General features: G+C 47.5%; 1 protein-coding gene and 1 long non-coding RNA gene across 8 annotated transcripts; one reads left to right on the top strand and one right to left on the bottom strand.

The window, feature by feature from the left end:
* The first annotated feature begins 473 nt into the window (after window positions 1–473).
* Window positions 474–20,865, top strand: LOC100274710 (uncharacterized). Of its 7 annotated transcripts, XM_035965262.1 has the most exons (9): window positions 519–657; window positions 3,824–4,235; window positions 11,398–11,703; window positions 11,786–11,879; window positions 12,699–12,817; window positions 12,889–12,981; window positions 14,353–14,412; window positions 19,540–19,625; window positions 20,209–20,864. In XM_035965262.1, the coding sequence occupies exons 3-8, from the start codon at window positions 11,398–11,400 to the stop codon at window positions 19,597–19,599; spliced, it is 732 nt and encodes a 243-aa protein (XP_035821155.1). In that variant the 5' UTR covers window positions 519–657; window positions 3,824–4,235; the 3' UTR covers window positions 19,600–19,625; window positions 20,209–20,864. The 7 variants fall into 7 exon arrangements, with proteins under 7 accessions (XP_023157435.1, XP_035821159.1, XP_035821155.1 ...); XM_023301667.2 differs by lacking the exon at window positions 3,824–4,235 and having other exon boundaries at window positions 474–657; window positions 19,540–19,605; window positions 20,209–20,865; XM_035965264.1 differs by lacking the exon at window positions 3,824–4,235 and having other exon boundaries at window positions 11,379–11,703.
* Window positions 12,805–19,260, bottom strand: LOC118476065 (uncharacterized). Its single transcript, XR_004855368.1, has 2 exons — window positions 18,665–19,260; window positions 12,805–13,345 (listed from the first exon to the last, which is right to left on the bottom strand). It is a non-coding gene; the product is annotated as an uncharacterized lncRNA (long non-coding RNA).
* Window positions 20,866–21,680: the final 815 nt, after the last annotated feature.

Here is a 21,680-nt window from a genome sequence, read left to right on the forward strand (position 1 = left end):
TGTCCGGTGGCACACCGGACAGTCCGGTGCGCCAGACCAGGGTGCCTTTGGGATCTCTTTAGCTCTCTTTGTTTGAACTCTTTCTTGGTCTTTTTATTGGCATATTGTGAACCTTTGTCACCTGTAAAACTTATAGACTAGAGCAAACTAGTTAGTCCAATTATTTGTGTTGGGCAATTCAACCACCAAAATCAATTAGGAAAAATGTGTAAGCCTAATTCCCTTTCACGTAGCTTTGGGACTGGTTCAGCCTTCGTCCTGACCATGATTTTCATATTGTGTACAGCTTCATTCCAAGTCCGAAGGTTCTGTATATATATTACAATTGAGAAACATTGTTAATCATGTTTTTAGGACCTTCCGAAAACGAAGGCCCCAACAGATAGTTTTTGTTTCGTACTCTATCCGAATCTAAGGTTATACTATCAAGATATCACTCGTATCCATTTTAAATATAAAATTAAACCAATCCGTACGCGAGAAAATTGAATATTTATACTACCCGTACACAGCACGAACGGGTATAGTCGGGCCGTTTTCACCCCTAGTGCCATCCCTCCCTCCGGGGTGCGGACCTTCCTGGAGTTCTTTCCATCAGCCGACCACCGGTTCCGAATTCCGACACGACATCGCCAAATTCCTGGAGGCCAAAACGCGGTAAGCTCCGCCCTCGCTCCACTGCTCCTGTTGCAACCCTATCAAGCTCGCCCTCCACTTGACTTCTGGTCCGTGATGAGGCGGACACGGCCGCACGAGCAACCAGCCGCCTACCAACACAACACTTGCGTGCGGCCCTGCTCACTCGCCTGCAAATTTGACCTCGCTTCCGTTCCTATTCGACGCGGTCCTCGCGTGGGAGGGGTTTTAGATGCTATGAGCGGCTTGTGTGGAGTGTGCAATTAGAATCTTATCTTATTACTACTAGCGAAGTGGTTGCGCAGTAACCTGCCAGTTTCGGACCTAGTGTAGCATGTTTTGGAAATTTGCTGCTAATATTCCTGTGAATCACAGGAATATTTGCTGCTAAAATAATCACAGGCTGTGTGTTCGAACCAGAATTGAGCGGCGGACTGTCCGGCCCTGAGGCCGGACGGTCCGCGGTCCGGACGGTCCGCGCCTGTGGGCCGGACGGTCCGCACGTGCGCAGAACAGATTAGGGTTCCGAGTTTTGTGCTACGGTTGTTAGCTATATTCGCGGGATTAGCTCGGAATCAGTTGTGTAAAGGGTCCAGCCCCCTCCTCTATAAATAGAGAGGTCTACGGCCGATTTGTAATCATCAACAATCGAATCAATACAACTTTTATTCGCATTTTATCCTAGGAGTAGTTCTAGTCTAGTTTAGGTTTAGCCTCCCAATCCCCAAATTCTTCGTCTCTCTTCGGCTCTACGTCGATTAGAGGAGTCTAGGTCGGCCGGCCCGAGCCTAGACACCACCTAGGATCTCTCCTCCCCGACGGGGTCCCTCCCGGGAGCGAGATCCAGGCCGCCGCCGGCGACTTCCGCCGCCTCTGCGTACGCGCGGACCGTCCGGCCCCCAGGGCGCGGACCGTCCGGCCGTCAGGCAGAGAAGCCCTAGCCGCGCACCAGGCCGCGGACCGTCCGGCCCCAGGCCGCGGACAGTCCGCCCCTGCGCAGAGAGTATCACCGCGCCTCGCAACAGGCCGCGGACCGTCCGGCCCCGCGCGCGGACCGTCCGCACCTGTGCAGAGAGCACCGCCACCGGTTCTTCTTGAGTATTTGGCGCTCCGAAAAGGCGTCAACATACTTTTTGGCGACTCCGCTGGGGAGAGCATATCTAAGCTCATCAAATCGGCCCTCAATGGCCGGTTCAAGGGATAGCTCTGATATTTCCCCAAGCAACATCATAGAGCCGACTTGGGAAACCTTGTCGGCTGACGAGCAGCTCCAGTTCGAAAAGCACAAGGAGCGGATGATCCAGGAGGCGAAAGCGAAGTTCTTGGCCAACTTCAAAGTGGACAGGAACAACAAGGTCGTCCGACATCGAGCGACGGATCCGGCTTCGCTCCAACCCACGCCAGATATCCCCAATGTAAGTAATACCAACGATCTGCAATCTCTTAGAAATTATGTAGAAGATCAGCGTGAACAAATGCAGAACATCATAGGGGGTATGCAAAGCGATCTTAAGAGACTAGTACGTGCATTTGATAAATCTAGTACCGCAAATTTTCCTTCGCGCGAGGTTGAGTTAGGAGATAACGCGTGTAACACATCGGCTACAGGTTGTCACGACTAGTCACAACCCCTTTATGGGATGCCGATGGACACATACCCTAAGCAACCGCAAATCGGCAGCAAATCAGCCGATCTGCACATGCCCGGACCGTCCGCACGTGAGCGCGGACCGTCCAGGCCAGCAACAGTCGGGCCTATTTTTAATGAGTTACCTAGATATGCGCCCGAGCCACCACACACGGCACAGAACCCAAACTACCCAGTCGGACCATCCGCGTACAACGACGGACGGTCCGCACATAATCACGGACGGTCCGGGCCAATGACCGGACAGTCCGCACACGACCTTTTTGAGGAGGATTGCTACCTGAATCCTCACCCGTCCCAGCAACACTTCCCATCGCACTATACAATGCATCAACCTATTAATTCGAGATCTAGAACCCAGGAAAACTTTCCGGCCCCACCTAGAAGGCCGGAAAGGAACGATCAAACATACGAACCATATAAGGCAAGTGGCAATGCACCACGTAGCTCAAACCAATGGGGGAACGACAACATACCAACATGCAACCAACCCCACCTATGTTTGACCAGAGAGCCGGTGGTCTTGCACCGGCTGCCATTGATATAGTGAGGGAAGAAATAGCCGGGGCGTTCCGAGATAAGCTCGGAGTAAGCATGGTCCCTGGGGGGCAATCATATCGGAAACCTTATGACAGCCGATTTGATCACCACCCATACCCACAGGGAACCAGGATACCCGAATTCGCAAAATTTTCGGGTGATCAAGGGAAAAACACACGCGAACATATAGGCCAGTTCTTAGCACAATTGGGAGAATTGGCCGACACAGAGGCATTTCGCGTACGTTTATTTTCATTATCGCTAACAGGAACCGCGTTTGCATGGTATGCCACTTTACCTCCTAATTCCATTTCATCATGGGGGGATCTAGAACAAAAATTTCATGATCATTTTTTCTCCGGTGACTATGAGTTGGATTTGGTAGATTTAGTGTCGTTGCGACAGACAAAAGATGAATCGGTTAATGATTACATCCGGAGATTCCGAGATACAAGAAACCGATGCTTTCAAATTCATTTAGCAGAGAAACAGCTAGTAGGATTAGCCTTTAATGGTCTACGATATTATTTAAAAGAAAGATTAGAAGGCATCCAATTTTTTACACTAGCACAGTTACACCAGAGAGCTTTGGCTTGCGAAAGCCGGAGCAAAGAAACTGCTAAAACAATGCGTCACAACGTACATATAGTAGAATGCGACCAAAGTAGCTCAGATGACGAATCAGCAGAAGTGTACGCTGCTGAAATGGTTTGGCCAAAACAGGCCAAATCTTCGGCTTGTGCCTCCTTACAGCCGGTTCAAAAGAAACGGCAAGAGTAGGTTAAGTTTACGTTTAATGTTGGTAAGTGTGATAGAATATTTGATGAATTACTAAAAAATGGTAATATTAAAATAAATCACACTGTTCCATCCGCCGACGAGCTAAAACGTCGTGCGTACTGCAAGTGGCATAACTCATTTTCTCATGCCACTAATGATTGTAATGTATTTCGGCGACAGATTCAATCGGCCATTAACGAAGGACGATTGAAATTTCAGGAAATGCAGGTGGATACAGAGCCCTTTCCGATGAGCATGATTGACTTCGAGGGCAAGAAAGTCCTGATTCGGCCAAATACAGCTGATAAAGGCAAAGGCAAGTAAACAATCATCGGCAATGCTAAAAGGGCCGATGAGGATTGTAAAGCTTCTTGCAGGAAAGTGGTGGCCGAGAAGACTCCCGATGGAGGGGAGACCCTAAAGGTGACCATCACAGCCTCTAGCACTGGGGGGCAAGCGCAGACGGGAAGACAGTTGCGGGAACCCGTGCTGCGCATCACGGACAGTCCGCCGTACAGACGCGGACGGTCCGACGCTTCGCCGGACGGTCCGGAGGACTCTAGCGGACAGTCCGGCCGTGCTCAGGACCCGCAGCGACCACGTACCTTCAAACCACGACGACCCGAGATAGGTACGTGGAAAACAAATACATTTAAAGCAGCTGGTCGGCTGATGAAGCCTGGCCCGACTTTCGATCAATTGTTGTCTAAATACGTGAAAAAGAAGGCCGGCCCCAGTGACCGGCCACCAAAGCGACCCCGCTCACCCATTCATGAGCAACGTCAGGTCAGGCCGATTGGACCACCTCACCAATCGGAAGAAATGAAAGGTCCTATCGTACAATTGAGACCTAACATACCGACATGGACCCCTCCACCCCCTTATCCATCTATGCCATATCCATACACATACTTACCTCCACCATATGTCCCAAATCAGATGTGGGGCATGCCACCATATCCATTTGGGATGCCTCAGTACCCCGCCTGGGGGGCACCCCAAACATCCGTTTTTGATAGGTTGGCGCCGCCAGTGCAAGACCGATTGAGCGCTGCTGAATCTGGTCACCAGGCACAGGCCCAACAAGATTGCCGGACTACTCGACCTCCTAGGCCGACCAATCCGGCAGGGGGGCATATGCCTGTAGCAACTCAAAGAACAACGAAAAAAGACATCATCAAAATAGGCACTGCAGATGTTGTCATACAGGGGGACAATAAAGGGCCGATGATTTTTGGTGAATCGGCCAACGCAACCAAAAGGGATAACACAACCAAAAAGGATACGACTATCGTCAAAACAGCCGATCCAAAATACTCCATGCCTCGATGGTGCCCGGCGGGATTGACACGATCACAAAAGAGAAAATTACAGCGCCTAAGAGTGAAGGAGAGCCAGGAGAAAGAGGCGGAAAAGATATTCAATGACACGCATCCACTATACCCGCCACCGCAAAAGAAATGGAGACCAAAGGCCGTCGAGAAAAAACAAACGGCCACGGAAATAGAAAGTCAACCTGCACCAGGCGCGGACCGTCCGGCCCCTGCGCACGGACCGTCCGGCTTTCACCAGGAAGCGTCTGGACAACCTGCACCAGGCGCGGACCGTCCGGCCTCCGCGCGCGGACCGTCCGCCGTTCACCAGGAGGCCTCCGACGACACGACAACATCAATGGAGGAGGACGACCTGCTGGGAGAAGACCTGGTCGACTACGAGGCTTCTCCAGAACGCCCAGGTATGGATGTAAATATCATTACATTTTCTGCTGATTGTACTATTATCGGCGACGATGAACCTGTTGTTGCCCAGTTTGATTTTGGTCCTAAAGAAGCCGCCTTTACTAAACCAAAGGAATCGGTAAACCATTTAAAGCCGCTCTTCGTGCGCGGCCACATTGATGGGATACCGATTGCTAGGATGTTGGTAGATGGAGGGGCGGCTGTAAATCTAATGCCTTATTCATTGTACAGAAAGTTAGGTAAACAAGATGACGAACTTGTCAAGACCAACATGACCCTCAGCGGTGTTGGAACTGATAGTTCGATCAAAGCCAGGGGAGTCACGTCCGTTGAATTAACCATCGGGACTAAGACCCTTGCTGCTGCATTCTTCGTCGCTGATGTAGAAGGAAATTACAGTTTAATCCTAGGCAGAGATTGGATTCACGCCAATCAATGTATACCTTCTACATTACATCAAATGCTGATACAATGGGTAGACGATGACATAGAACAAGTACATGCTGATGTATCGGCCTGCATCGCTGTGGCCGATGCCCCTGTACTCTGGACTTATGAGACTGCTACATGTCTCACAGGAGTAGACTTTTCTGATTATCAATTCATAAGTATAGATAAGAAAGGTTTCATTCCTGTAATGCTAGAGCCGATGGAGAATCGGCTAAATCCTAAATAAAGTTAAATGATGAATACACACAAAGTTCATGAGTCTTTGGTCACGGACAGTTCGGCCGCTAAGGCCGGATGGTCTGGTCTTTCACAAAAGAGTTCGGACTTTAAGACCGAACATCTACCACAGCGAAAAGACAGTATTACGGATGATCCGGTCCCCGAGACCGGAAAGTCCGCCATCACACAAAGATCATCTGATTCCTCTGTGGGGGACATGATAGAGGAATTCAGAGATCTTGATAAACTAGGACAGGGGTTTACATCGGCCGATCCTTTGGAGGAGATTGACATAGGAGATGGTAAAACTCCAAGGCCGACTTTTGTAAACAAGACCCTGGAGACCGATTCTAGAAATGAGATGATCGGTCTATTGAAGGAATACTCAGATTGTTTTGCTTGGAATTACACTGAAATGCCTGGACTAAACCGAGAAATTGTCGAACATCGGCTGCCTATTAAGCCTGGTTTCAGACCTTTCAAGCAGAAAGCTAGAACATTTCGTCCAGATCTTCTCCCACGAATCAAGGACGAAATCCACCGGCTGCTAGAAGCTAATTTTATTAGACCTTGCAGATACGCAGAGTGGGTCTCCAATATTGTGCCGGTGGAAAAGAAGGAGTCAGGTAAGCTTAGAGTATGCATTGATTTTCGTAATTTAAATAAAGCAACTCCTAAAGATGAATATCCCATGCCCATAGCCGACACATTAATCAATAATGCATCAGGAAATAGAATTATTAGCTTCCTTGATGGTAATGCCGGATATAATCAGATTTTCATGGCCGAAGAAGATGCGTCTAAAACGGCCTTTATATGTCCAGGCTTCATTGGTTTATTTGAATGGGTTGTCATGACATTCGGTCTTAAAAATGCTGGTGCTACTTATCAGAGGGCTATGAATCTGATCTTCCATGAGTTGTTAGGAAACACTGTGGAAGTCTACATTGATGATATTGTAGTCAAATCGGCTGAGTTTAGTTCTCATATAGCTGATTTGCGCAAAGCCTTTGATAAAATGCGTCGGTATGGTTTAAAAATGAACCCACGTAAATGTGCTTTTGGAGTGTCGGCTGGTAAGTTTTTAGGATTTGTCATCCATGAACATGGTATAGAAATAGACCCTGACCGAATCAAGTCTATTCGGAATGTGGGGCCTCCGACGTGTAAGGTCGAAGTGCAGAGGTTTCTCGGCAAGGTGAATTATTTACGAAGGTTTATTTCTAACCTAGCCGGGAAGATTGATGCGTTCACCCCTATTCTTCGGCTCAAGAATGATGCCGAATTCGCCTGGGGGGCAGAACAACAAGAAGCATTTGATCTCATCAAAAAATACTTATCTTCGGCTCCCGTATTAAAAGCACCACGAGCAGGAGTACCATTCCGATTATACATTGCAGCTGAGGATAAGGTCATTGGGGCTGTTCTGACACAAGAAACCGAGGGGAAGGAGCATGTGGTGACATATCTAAGCCGAAGGTTGGTGGATGCTGAAACAAGGTACACTTTTATTGAAAAGTTATGCTTATGCTTGTTTTTTGCATGCACCAAATGTAGATGCTATTTATTGTCTAGTCATTGCACTGTTTCTGGTCAAGCCGATGTGATCAAATACATGTTGCATAACCCAATTATGAGTGGTAGAATTGGTAAGTGGGCTTATGCACTCGTAGAATATGACTTGGCCTATGAACCATTGAAATCTATGAAGGGCCAAGTCATAGCGGATTTCATTGTAGAACATCGGGTTAATGATATTCATGAACTAGACATGTCATACCTCACTATTACTCCTTGGACTTTATATTTTGATGGATCGGTTTGCAATGAAGGGCAAGGAATTGGCATTGTGCTTGTTTCACCAAGTAATGTCTCCTTTGACTTCTCTAGCCGATTGAAAACGTATTGCACTAATAATCAAGCTGAATATGAGGCCCTCCTATTCGGTTTAGAACTGTTAAATGGTATGGGAGTAAAACATGTGAAGGTATTTGGTGATTCTCAGCTGGTTGTCCAACAAGTGTTAGAAGAATATCAATGTCTTGATGGTACTCTAAATAGTTATCTTGAGAAATGTTGGAGCATAATCCATTCTTTTGATGAATTCAGTATTCAGCATATTTCTAGAGTTGAGAATCATAGAGCTAACAACTTGGCACAAGATGCATCGGGTTATCGGATAAAGAGAGGGAAATTTCACAAAACTGAAAATCTGATAACCAGTGCAGAGCCAAAATCCCAGGTCGCGGACCGTCCGCGTGTTGACGCCGGACCGTCCGAGGTTACTAGAAAGGTCCTCTTAATCGATTCGGCTGACAATGAAGCCGATACAAGTGATTGGAGGATACCTATACTTAATTATTTGCAAAATCCCAATATCAGGACAGATAAGAACATTCGGCGAACAGCTTTCAAGTATGTTTTGATGAGTGATGAACTTTACCGCCGAACGGTTAATGATATCCTGCTTAAGTGCTTGGGCCCAGATGATGCTATATTAGCCATGGCCGAAGTACATGAAGGAATTTGTGGTACCCATCAATCAGCTCCAAAGATGAAGTGGTTGTTGCGAAGGTCTGGTTTTTATTGGCCTAGTATGACAGCTGATTGTTTCAAGTACTACAAGGGGTGCCAAGTGTGTCAAAAATTCGACGACCTACAGTTGGTCCCTGCAGCCGAATTACATCCTATCATCAAGCCTTGGCCATTCAGAGGATGGGGATTAGACTTTATTGGAGAAATTCATCCTTCATCATCAAAGGGGCATCGGTTTGTGTTAGTTGCCACTGACTATTTCACCAAATGGACTGAAGCCGTTGCTCTAAAGAACATGACGCACAAGGAGGTAATTGAGTTCATAACTGAGCATATTATTCATAGATTCGGCATTCCCCAGACCTTGACTACAGATCAAGGTACTTCTTTTATGTCAAAGGAGGTACGTGAATTTGCTGAATTATACAGAATTAAGCTGCTTAATTCGTCTCCATATTATGCTTAGGCCAATGGACAGGCCGAGTCTAGTAATAGGACGTTGATTAATTTGATAAAGAAAAAGGTATCTGATAATCCTAGACATTGGCATAAGATTTTGTCTGAAGCTTTATGGGCTCATAGAATATCTAAGCATAGTGCTACTAAAGTATCTCCTTTTGAGCTTGTCTATGGGCAGGAAGCAGTGTTACCTGTGGAAATAAGTTTGAACGCTGTCAGGTTTGCCAGACAAAATGATCTAACTGCTACTGATTATTATAATTCAATGATGGATAATATTGATGAGGTGACCGACAAGAGGATGATAGCTTTGGGAGCAATAGAAAAGGACAAAATCATGGTAGCCAGGGCCTACAACAAGAAGGTCAAAGCAAAATCATTCCAAGTAGGAGACTTGGTGTGGAAGACCATTCTACCTCTGAGGAATAAAGACCGAAAGTTCGGGAAATGATCGCCAAGCTGGGAGGGTCCTTATAAAGTGAAGCAGGTGATGTCTGGTAACGCTTATTTGCTACAAACATTACAAGGCAAGGATTTACCTAAGGCTTTGAATGGGCGTTTCCTCAAACAGTACCATCCTAGTATGTGGCAAGATGCCTAAGAAAACCGATGTAATCACATCGAGTTAGTTGCTTTTGGTTCGCCCAGCTCCACCAAAAGGCAGGGGGGCATATGTTCGAACCAGAATTGAGCGGCGGACTGTCCGGCCCTGAGGCCGGACGGTCCGCGGTCCGGACGGTCCGCGCCTGTGGGCCGGACGGTCCGCACGTGCGCAGAACAGATTAGGGTTCCGAGTTTTGTGCTACGGTTGTTAGCTATATTCGCGGGATTAGCTCGGAATCAGTTGTGTAAAGGGTCCAGCCCCCTCCTCTATAAATAGAGAGGTCTACAGCCGATTTGTAATCATCAACAATCGAATCAATACAACTTTTATTCGCATTTTATCCTAGGAGTAGTTCTAGTCTAGTTTAGGTTTAGCCTCCCAATCCCCAAATTCTTCGTCTCTCTTCGGCTCTACGTCGATTAGAGGAGTCTAGGTCGGCCGGCCCGAGCCTAGACACCACCTAGGATCTCTCCTCCCCGACGGGGTCCCTCCCGGGAGCGAGATCCAGGCCGCCGCCGGCGACTTCCGCCACCTCTGCGTACGCGCGGACCGTCCGGCCCCCAGGGCGTGGACCGTCCGGCCGTCAGGCAGAGAAGCCCTAGCCGCGCACCAGGCCGCGGACCGTCCGGCCCCAGGCCGCGGACAGTCCGCCCTGCGCAGAGAGTATCACCGCGCCTCGCACCAGGCCGCGGACCGTCCGGCCCCGCGCGCGGACCGTCCGCACCTGTGCAGAGAGCACCGCCACCGGTTCTTCTTGAGTATTTGGCGCTCCGAAAAGGCGTCAACACTGTGATTATTTTGGAGTTGTTGTATTGATGCTCGATTCAATTCATTCTGGCCCTGACTTTGTTTAAATTTAAACGAAGGGTGGTGAAAAAATAACTGGCCTCCTTTCACTGTGTACTATTGGCTTCACTGTTTCAGTGGTTCCTTCTGGGAGTTTTTATTTTTATTATTATCTTTCCAACTCTGCTTCCTAGGAGCACACGAGTAGTCGGAAGCATGATTTGTGCACTATATGAAGGCCTACGTAGGGCTGAAAGTTAGCAGATTTCTGATCTAGTAAACTGGTTTAACTGCAGCTTATTTGTTTGTACTGCAGAGTGAGATGTCATTAAAGGTTGCAGTTTGTTTCAGTGTGAACTTTTGCTTCAACTAATATGGTGTTACATCCACAAATATATATGCTGAAAATGTATACTTAAGTCTTGGTTTAGTACTCGAAACATGGCTTTAGTTGCAGACTGCAGGTACTCATGGATGATTGGTTTGCTACCATGGTCAATTATGTTCACATATTACAACTTCACAACTTTTGCTTGCTGATATGCTTGAGCTTGAATAGTCTGGTGTTCATTTTCCACAAATTTACATGGCAGGTCTTCTAATAATCAAAGTTTTCTCAAATGGTATGCCTGTCGCTAAAAGTTCATTAAAACTATTCAGTGACAGGAGTCACACAGGATTTTTTTGTGCCAACGAGCTGTTGCTTTCTATAAACATTTTTGCAGAATGCAGATTACAATTATGCAACAAAATGTGTTTGATACAACTTTTATTTACTAAAATGTGATACATGGGTTTTAATTGTGTCGTTCTTAAAAATGTAATTACTGTAAACTTTCAAGAAAGCAACATACTGCTGCACTTCTGCATCATTTAATGTATCTGTCATCTGATGCATAATTTTACATTCAAATTTCCTCAGATTCTGATGGGCCTAATAAAAAATGATTTGGCTAGCAACTTAATATACATTTTTATTTAGCAGTGCTTATGAATTGCAGATGGAACTCCCAGATGAAAGAGTACAAGTAGATGCACTGGAGAGACACTTACTAGCTGGTTTATCTTCAAACGACTATGATGGAAGTTTTGAGGATGAGGTCCTCTATGATGCATCATTTGCAGAAATGGAAGATAATTTTGTCAAGTATCAAATTGCTCAGTGGACTTTATTATCTCTATTACTAATCGTAGCTTGGGGAGTAGGTGTGCTCATGCTACTTTACTTACCTATTGGGGTATATGTATGTCGAAGAGACTTTCGCTCGAGGAAGCTGTACTTGACACCGCATGCTGTTATTTACAAGGTATTTGCATGTTAAATGGTATATGGTTTTATGCTCATGCTATTGGTTTATTATTTTGCTCCATGATCTAATCCTAATCCAGGTAAACAAGCCTTTTGCTTTTCCTTGTTTTGGAGTTTCCAAAAAGGAGAAATATTGGATCCTCCCTTCAATTTCCGATGTTGTTGTTGAGCAAGGTAAGACCGATGCTATGCTGAAGAAACGTGTCAGTGATGGGTCATGAAAAATATCATACGCTTTCAACTCACATTTTGCATGAATTGATGCCGGAAACCATTTATAAAATCAATGGTCTTATTGCTTATATTGTTTTAGGTGTTTTGGAGTGAAAATGACATGAGTTAAAAAAAAACTAAAATTCCTAATAACAGACCAAAATCCCCTACACGATTAGTTACAAAAGTTTTTTTGACAACCACTCGCTGCAATTGGCCGCGTAAACCAAAAGCCTATCAATAAATAGGAACACATTCCGACAAGTTCCCAAAAAATTTTTGTATCAAATTGGAACTAGTAACCAATCCTAACATGGAAGTATTAAAAAAACTTATATAAACAAAAAATCTCAAATATCCTTATCGTGAGACATATAATCGTCACTATAAATAAGAACTAAGATGTTTTAGTCTATTTCCAGTCATCCACCACTGTTAATGTTCATGTGTACGAATAACTTTCTAAAAACATTAAGAGGATATAAGGCATTAGAGTCTACACTGTACGATCTAGATTTGGGTTGGGGATAAACTACACTGTACTAATCAAGTATTCTTTTTACTAAAAACTTGGCCACCACAGAATCTGTCCTTTTTCATATATATGTTTATGCTTTTTTTCTTAAAGTCCATCTTCATCTACCATCTTTACAGGAGAAAACCCTACCTCGTTTTGTTTTTCTCATTTGCATTAAATAGTTTGTTCATCATAATTGTTAGTGAGAACAGTCTTTTCCCACTAATTCAAGTATTTGTTACATGTTCACGTGATTTCTGTAGATTATCTCCAATCCATTTTTGGTGTATATTCGATCAGGATTGAGAATATTAGTGTCAGAAAGCCTCCTAGTTGTGATGTAAAAATTACTGGGGTTGCTCATCCACATGATTTCAGGAAGGTACTTAGATTAATTGTCTCACTTGATCTCTAGTTTTTTGTTGAAACTAAGTTTTGGATCTACTTATTCAGGCCGTTGTAGTCCATCTTTTGAACACTAGGAATCAAAAAACATCATCGGATGACCAACAGAGCACAAATTTGAATTATGCAGCTAGTTCTTCGGTATGTCTTCAGCTAAGTTGCCTCATTTGCTCTTCTGGTGCTGAAAATTGTACATTTCATTGTTTCATCATAGCTATTGGAACTGTGAGACACCAACATCAACTTTTCCGAATTTGTGTCACCCATATCAGCTACTAGACATTGTTTCCAAAATGTTTGTGAGTTCTGCTGAAAATCTGGGTATCATATTGCATTATTCTGATGTAAGCTTGTACGCAATGTGGGTAAAGACCATAGAGAGATACTGACCCTGATGGTTTGGAAGTATTGGGCTTAGAGTATAACTTGCATGCCATGGAGATGAAGAAATTCAGTTGAAAACTCCTGCTGATTCATATTTGCTTCATAAGACCAGGATACAATTCTGTGCTTTATAGGGACAACCTGATTAGGACTTAAGAAATCATTTGCAAAAAGGGAATTTTCTCTCTCAATGATAGAAATAGGTAACTAGGAAACTTATAGGCTAGGCTGCTTATTTCTACAATAATCCAGCAATATCATTATTTTCATTGACTACACTGGTAGTGTTTGTGCAAAAGATCATTTTTTTTTGCACACAACAGTTGTAGACCTAAAAACATGCAGCACTCATGATAGTTTGATGCCACATTTGATCAATCACTGGACTTGGAATATAAGTTTATTACTTTATTTCACTCAAACTGGAAATGGTTGCACTGAACTACTGAATCTTGATTGTCACCAGCCCCCCCCCCCCCCCCCCCCCCCCCAGTTGCTCGTATTATGCACCAGCAGACTCTGTCAGTAACTGTATATTTCTAATGTCAAGATCCAACAATGTGATGGTCCCTATATTTGTCAATTATAAAGAAAACCCCTGTATTTTGAATTTCTTGTTGGTTTGAACTTTTGAAACTAGATCATTTTTTGACAAATAACATGGAAATGAATATGTTGTATATACAATGTAACATTTTTTCACAACATGCTTAGACTAAATATAGAAGGACGAACCTAGTGCAGTGGTGAGAGTTGTCTCACACTATCACTAAATCACTAGGTCGCGGGTTTGAAGCAGGCTCCACATTTGCGGGAGAAGGCTTGTCTCGGTTTATCCCTTCTTCAGACCCCACTCCACTCTCACTAAGTCACTAGGTCAAGGGTTCGAAGTAGCCTATCCACATTTGTGGGAGAAGGCTTGCCTCGGTTTATCACTTTCCCAGACTCCACTAATGTGGGGATCTCTAGCATTGGGTCTGCCCTTTATGCTTAGGCTAAATATATGAATCTTGCACTTATCTGATAAACCACATTCCTGTATTTGTGGTTACATAGTCAATTTTGATAAGCTCTTTGTGCTTCACTCTGCTATCTAAGGTTTAAAAGTACATATATTTATGTTTTCAGGAGGCTTCTCTTGGAGATTTGATGCTAGAGAAGCTTGATGAAGTTGAAATCTCTGTAAAGGTGAAAGTTGCAGAAATGCTTTGCATTGCTTTAATTACCAACAAATGTAGACTGATGTAGGTAGTGCCACTGATTGTGAAGGAAAATATAAAAGCTTCAGAAGGCATAATAACTTCAGATGCATAACTTAACGGTTAAGTGCTTGTTCTGCCATCGGATACATGTCTTATTATCTCAAAGTTGATTGATGTAGGTCCTTTAATGGACTTTCAATATTTAGAGCTTGAGACCTTGAGCTCAGTGCTGAAGCTTTTTGTTAGCGTAACTGTGTATTACCTCTCTGTGATGGGCCTTGGCCCATATACTTGGCTATATTAATATATCCCTAGCCCACAAATAGGGCTAGGGTTTCAGTTCTCTTAACATGGTATCCAACTAGGTTTTTTTTGTCTTCCTCCACTAGCCGCCACCCCCTCCCCCTGCCGCCGCCAGGACCACCCTCCCTCGTCGGCATGCCTACCCTCTTCCCCGGCGGCGGCATGGACCGTGTCTGTCATCCTCCCAGCTTTTCCAACCTCCCCCAACGTCTTTCCCTCTTGCATCGGCACCCCTGCTCACGAACGAGGAGGTGACATCCATCTTCGTCGGCATCGCGCCCGCCCTCAGCTGTCGCGCGGACACTGCCCCCGCTATCACTAGCACGCCACCGCGGCTCCGCCCTCGTTCTCCCCAGTGGTGTTGTCCCCGCCCCTGCCCTCCCTTCGGTGGCGTGGACGCAACCACTGTCCCTGCCCTCACCAGCAGCGGCACAACCCCTCCACACACCCTCCCTTGCATTGTCGCGCCTCCCGCCCTTGCCCACGGTGGCGTGGCCCCCACCCTCCTCTGCAACACCATTGCTTGGGCAGTCACCTCTTCCCTCTATAGCCCCCGTGTCGCCGGCAACCAATAGCCCCCTGGCTAGCGTGCCGATGTCCTCCAGTCCGTGGCCACCTACAACCCGCTCCTCTTTCCCTTCACTGTGTGGTCCTTCATGGCGGATGCGCCTCTCTTGCGGCCGGATCTCCTGACCGCGCTGAGCCCCACCACTCTTGTGCTTGTGCTCCCTGCTGCGCCGATCCCCCCACCTCCCGCACTTCCTACTGCGGCTTGTTCGGACTTCGCCTTGGCCCCCTCGACGTTACTGCCGCTCATTGTCACTGTCGCCAAGGCCACCATGGCTGCCGCTCGAGATCGCGAACACGTCGTGGCCCTTGCCTAGGAGCATGGGCTCACCGCGGCGGATGCCCTTGCCTCCTAGCTGGCGGAGGTCGAGCGCCACCTCCACGGCTCCTCCATCGCCGACCCCTCTCTGGCGGCCCTAGTGCCCCCATCTCCCTCAGGGTTCGACGTCGTGTCATCGCCACCCTCCACGCTCAGGCGACTTGTGTCTAGAACATTCGGTCGCTTGTCTTCGTCGTCCTTGATCCGGTGTCCACCCACTACACCTGCTGGCGTGACCAGGTGCTCATCACTCTAGTGCCACGCCCTTAATGACCATGTCCTCGTCGACGCCGCCTCCCCGCTGCTTCCGTCATAGCACCGGATGGACAACGTGGTCCTATCGTGGATCCTCGGAACGCTCATCGTCGAGCTTTAGGACATCATCCGCGAGCGAGGGCACCTCTCGCCAGGCCTTAGTTGCCCTCGAGGTCCGGTTCCTCGACAACTGGGAGGCTCGCGCCCTCCATCCCGATGCCTCTTTCCGACTGTTCTCCTAGGGGACCTCTTCGTCAGTGATTATTGTCGTTGGATGAAGGGCATGGCAGACTCCCTTCGCGACCTCGGCGAGCTCGTCCTCGACCGCACCCTCGTCCTCAACCTTCTATGTGGTCTTAGTCGACACTATGACTACCTGAAGGCCCTCATCAAGCGGTCTATGTCGTTCCCCTCCTTCCACGATGTTCGTAACGAGCTACTTCTCGAGGAGCTCACCATGGACGCCGAGTCCCCCACATCCGCCACGATGCTCTACAACGCGTCCTTCCCTAGCCATGCCCATTCGCACTTCGACGACCGGGGAGAGGGGGGCTGCACGCCCTCCTGCCGCCCCCACTGCCCCTGGAGGTCTTCGCCAGGCTCCCAGCTTCGACAGCGGTCGTTGGTCCCGCAAGGGCGTCCATGGGGCGGTGGCCCTCCCCATGGTAGCCCCATCGGTCGAGGCGGTAGTCCCACGTAGCCGTCTCTCTACAACCCCTGGACCAGGACCATCTCCATGACCGGGCCCGGCATGAGTACTTCCTCGTCACGCTCCCACAATCGGCTCTATTAACTACACCCTCCTATGGTGCCCCATCGGCTTCGGCGCCCACTCTACCGTACCCGTCGTCGGCTCCGCCTCTCCTCCCCGCCTCCAGGGACCCCCCGCCTTGGCCACTTGGTTCCCATTGGGTGGCGGTTGGGACCAGGCATCCCTCGCCGCCTCGTTCAGCACCATGGCTGACATTGCCCCCACCTCTTCAGATTGGGTGGTCGACTTCGGCGCCTCCTATCACACCACTCATGTTGCTGACACGTTACCTCACTCTCATCCATTCTTTCCATCCTCTATTATTATAAGAAACAGTTCCACCCTCTCGGTCACCTCAGTCGGTGACTTGGTTCTTCCAAGTCCGTTCTACCTCAAAATTGTTCTTGTTGCTCCTCACATCATTCAGGCCTTCTTTCTGTTCGTCGGTCTACCACCGACAACTCTTGTTCCATTGAGTTTGACCCTTTTGGTTTATCAGTGAAGGATCTGACTACCAGGACCCTTCTCGCTCGTTGTGACAGCTTGGGGCTGTTGTACACACTCTGGCTACCCGCTTCCTCCACCGTCGCGTCTTCCTTGCATGCTTTGGCTACTACCACTTCGTCCATCACTTGGCATCGTCGTCTCAAACACCCTAGGCTCGATTCCATGTCCAAGCTATCTAGCCGTTCAGACATCTTGTAGCAAGAGCCATTTTGATAGTCTATGCCATGCTTGTCAGCTAGGCTGCTATGCTCGCCCCCCTTTCTCTAGTTCCTCCTCTCGGGTTGATCAGGCCTTTGATCTTGTACATTGTGATCTATGGACTTCTCATGTTTTCAACCTTTCAGATTATGAATATTACTTGGTGATTGTGGATGACCTTTTCCATTGCGATTGAAGTAGGATACTTTCCACACTCTTTCGCACTTTTTTGCTTGGGTCTCCACCCAGTTCGGCCGCCTGGTTTGTGCTCTCCAGTGCGACAATGGTTGCGAGTTCAACAACTCCACCTCACGCTCTTTCTTCCTCTCTCACGGGGTTCAACTATGGCTCTCGTGCCCCTACACCTCCCCTTAGAACGGTCGGGCCAAACACATGATCCACATCACCACCAACATGATTCGTTGCCTTCTTTTCCAAACGTCTCTTCCTGCCAACTATTGGGTGGAGGCACTAAATACTATCACCCATCTCAACCGCCTGCCCTCCAAGGAGGTCAGTCATCCCACTCCTTTCTTCGCCCTCTTCGGCATCGCCCGTTCCTATATGCACCTCCGCGTTTTTGGCTGTGCCTGCTACCGAACACCTACGACATCGCTCCCCACAAACTTTCGCCCAATCCACTCGTTGCCTTTTCCTCAGGTACTCCCCTGACCACAAGGGGTACCGGTGCCTCGACCTTCTCACCCACCACATCATCTCTCGACATGTCGTTTTCGATGAGGATGTTTTTCCCTTGCTAGCTCCTCCCCATCTCTCGACCTCGATTGTCTCGTCGATGTCAATCCCGTCGACGTACCTTCTCTTCCCCTGCCCTTGGTCCTAGCGACCTCTTCTGCGTCGTGCGTGGTCTCGTTCCCGCCCTCTGCACCAAGTGTGGCCACGTCGCCTTTGCCTATGCCGCACGTGGCCCCGTTGCCTCCATCCATGCCACACGCGGCCTCACCTCTCCAACCACCGATCCCGCCTGCGTCTACTAGCGGCGTGTGCGGCCTACTCCCTCGGTCCCCTCCGTCGATCCAGCCCGTGCCTCGGCCCGCTCGCGTGACGAGCTGCTGGTGCACCATCCGACCGCTATCCATCGTGACCCGTGCGATTTCAAGTCGGGCGACCAGCTGGTCGTCCCAGAGGACCGACCAGGCGCCTAATTGAGATTAGGGCGACGATTAGGACGACTAATCGGCCCTAGAGCAGAAGGCAAGAACTAGAGACTGCAGAATGCACTGGTGCTGTGATGGTAAGAACCAAGAAGGCAAGAACTAGAGATGATGCCGGTGATGATAGAAAAGGGGGAGGAGGTAGGATGGGAGCAGGGGCAACCTTCAGATGACGAGCTCATCTCGTCAATCGTCAGTTCGTCTTCGTCACTGGTGCTGGTCAGGAGACGACGCTGGTGACCTGGAGTCCTGGAGACGCCAGAAGTGGATGTGGAGCCGGCGCAGGTGGACTGGAGGATCCGCCGATGAATACACTGGAGACTGGACGGCCGCCGCTGGACGATGGGCAGGGGCACAGGCAGGTCTTGAGTTATGGCTAGGGTTTCAGTTGCACTGGATGGCCGCCACTGTTTATGTGACTGTAGATGGGCCGAAAAAACAATAAAGCCCAATAGTAAACCCTAGCCATCACTAAACCCTAGCCGCCACTGGACTGGACGTCCAGAAACCCTCTAATCGGACGCTTAATTGACGATCTGGACGCTTAATCGGACGATCTAGACGACCAGAAAGTCCAATCGAGTCGTCCAGCTAATTGGCCACTTTTAGGTGACCAGGCCGACTAATAGCAGAGGCGCCACGTCCACCCGATGGTGACACGTCGTTCGGCCGGTGTTCTCCGACCAGTTGACCGGCTGGTTCTCATGGCCACCACTGCTCCGACTCCCTCACATGTCCCCTTCTCCGTCTGTACCGTGCTCGCTGATCCCCACTGGCGTCACGCTATGGAGTACGCGGCCCTGCTGGCCAACCACATCTAGGATTTGATGTGTCCCCCTATCACCAACGTGGTCATCAGCAAATGGATCTTCCGTCATAAGCCAAGTCCGACGTCTCCCTAGATCGGTACAAGGCACGTTGGGTCCTTGGGGTGGGGGGGGGGGGGGGGTGATGTGTTTGATATAATAGATTTCAGCGGTTCATTTTTGCTGGTGTTGGTTCTCCTCAGTCTGTAACATGAATTTCTTTTTGACTCAGAAAATGCAAGCACTGCTACAGGGGCCTGAAATTTCCAAGTTTAAGACCACATCAGGTTGACTCCATGTATGTTGACATTTTCACAGGTATCCTAAGTATAATCCAGCTGGCTTCACTATGCTGTGAAATAGTCTGCGAGTATCCAGGACTTCTAGTGTCATGTATTCGTCTTGTGTAGTCCTTGGCTCTCAAGTCTCAATGTTAGTTTCACTTGCGTTTCATCGTAGCTACTGCAGCTGAATCCATGGCTCAGCCCTGTTGCATAAAATTTGTCAGATTTCCTTGATATCATTACCATTTACTAAAACTATCCAAGTGGGATCCCTTGCACGTGCTAGATAAACCATTTTTCCTTATGATTATTGACTTCCACTGTTCCAGAATGTACAGCGTACTGAAAAGCATTCTTTACCATGTTTTCAGACGGTCACTTTCTTTGCTACATGTATGGTTTTCAGTCACAAATCACAATCCAATAGCTGTACTCTCTCTGTCCCAAAAGAATGCAATTCTGAGGCTGAGACTAGTCAAACTTTCTCAAATGTGCATATTTTATAGAAAAAATATCAACATCTATGTCTTCAAATAGATTTACTGCAAAAGTATATTTTATAACCAATCTAATGATGCTTATTTGATATAAAAGATGTTATATTTTTCTGTGTGTAGGTGATTGAAGTTGAAATTGTTTGACTCCTTGGGAAATGAGAATTGCGTTCTTTTTGGAAGTACTAGGGAGTACATACCAAAATTTTGGGCATGTTCAGCTATTGGCTGCGGCAGCAGCTGTACAGCCATTCAGCAACTGTAGCACATGCAGCATCCAATCAGCAGCTGGCACCTCAGCAAACAGCCGCTTATACGCACAGGGAACAGGCCTTTACTGCAGAAGTCGCATTTGTGCAGGAGTCATCAGGTTATGAAATGTAATGACTATGTGTTTTTGTTTCTAATAAATAACGACGCAACTGTAACTACCAAAAAAAAAGTTCTGTTAAAGAATGCAGTAACCAGCACATACCCTCCTCTTGTTCAGTAAATATCAGCCAAAGTGCCAAATCCAAACTAAAGTTATCAAGACATCTGGCTGTGGCTGCCTGAAAAACTACTTGGTGCTTTTCGACCCAGATGCTAGCTCCACAGTCAAAAGGCTTTGGTGTATCCTAATCTGATGGACTACAGTTCCAACACGTGGTTCACTGAACCTCATAAGTGTCTAGTCGCTTCATCTAACCACAGGGAGGCTGACTGACTGCTTGACTTGTGTCCCTTGTTCTCCATTCTGTATTCACACACTACACTACTACAGTATTTCCTTTTTTTTTCTCTCTCTCTCGCTTTAGGTTAGAGGACCACTCCTCGATATTAGTCTCCTATTCTCCTGGCTGCATGATCTCAAATTGCAATCTTTTGGGGGTGTCCTTGTCCTGGCCTGATGTATGAGGAGCAGAAGAATGGACCAGGCCATTATAAGCTAGTTTATTGATTTGGTGCTTATGCTTATGCCTGCATTGCTTGTTACCTTTATGTCCTGTCAAGGCGTGGGTTAAGCACATAGTGGTTCATGAATTGTGTCGGTATGGCAATCTTTTGGTCTGTCACCCGTCATATGGCACCACAACCAACCAGAGTTCAATATCAAATCAAGCTCTAGTACGCAGCCACCGGTGTGTGGGCTCCAGCGCCATCAGAAGGCATCTGGTCTCATTTCACCTGAAACCAGGACGGGTTTCCTGGCACCCGTGATCACTACCACTAGCACTAGCTACATAAAGACTGGAGCAGATGATGACAGGTTTTCTTTCTATTTGTTTGAGGTTTTTAGTGTTGAACGAACAAGATGTGGCTGGTGCTGATCGACCCCTCTTTAATTTTTTGCTCTGGTGGCTGTCGGCATCGCCCGTCGTGGTTGCTGCTGCCGCCTGCCGGTAGCAGTTCGGCAGCTGGCTGGTGCAAACATTTTCGCAGTGGCTGCATGTATGTATGAATATATAATTAAGCGTGCTTGTAACTTTGTCATCGTCGTATGTTTCGTCCCCGCACATTATTTCGGTACAAGTTCTAACAGATTGTCAGCCGATAAAAAACATATGTTAGTCGGTATATTGTTTTAGCGCTAAACCGTGTCGGTATAAATATGC

The sequence above is a fragment of the Zea mays genome, chromosome 1 (assembly GCF_902167145.1).
Source record: "Zea mays cultivar B73 chromosome 1, Zm-B73-REFERENCE-NAM-5.0, whole genome shotgun sequence".
NCBI lineage: Eukaryota > Viridiplantae > Streptophyta > Magnoliopsida > Poales > Poaceae > Zea > Zea mays.

What these genes read in the sequence shown, in the direction of transcription:
- LOC100274710 (XM_023301671.1), top strand. An exon ending in CGATGTTGTTGTTGAGCAAG is followed by an intron (nt 11,880 to 12,698) that starts GTAAGACCGATG and finishes TGATTTCTGTAG; the next exon opens with ATTATCTCCAATCCATTTTT. An exon ending in ATCCACATGATTTCAGGAAG is followed by an intron (nt 12,818 to 12,888) that starts GTACTTAGATTA and finishes CTACTTATTCAG; the next exon opens with GCCGTTGTAGTCCATCTTTT.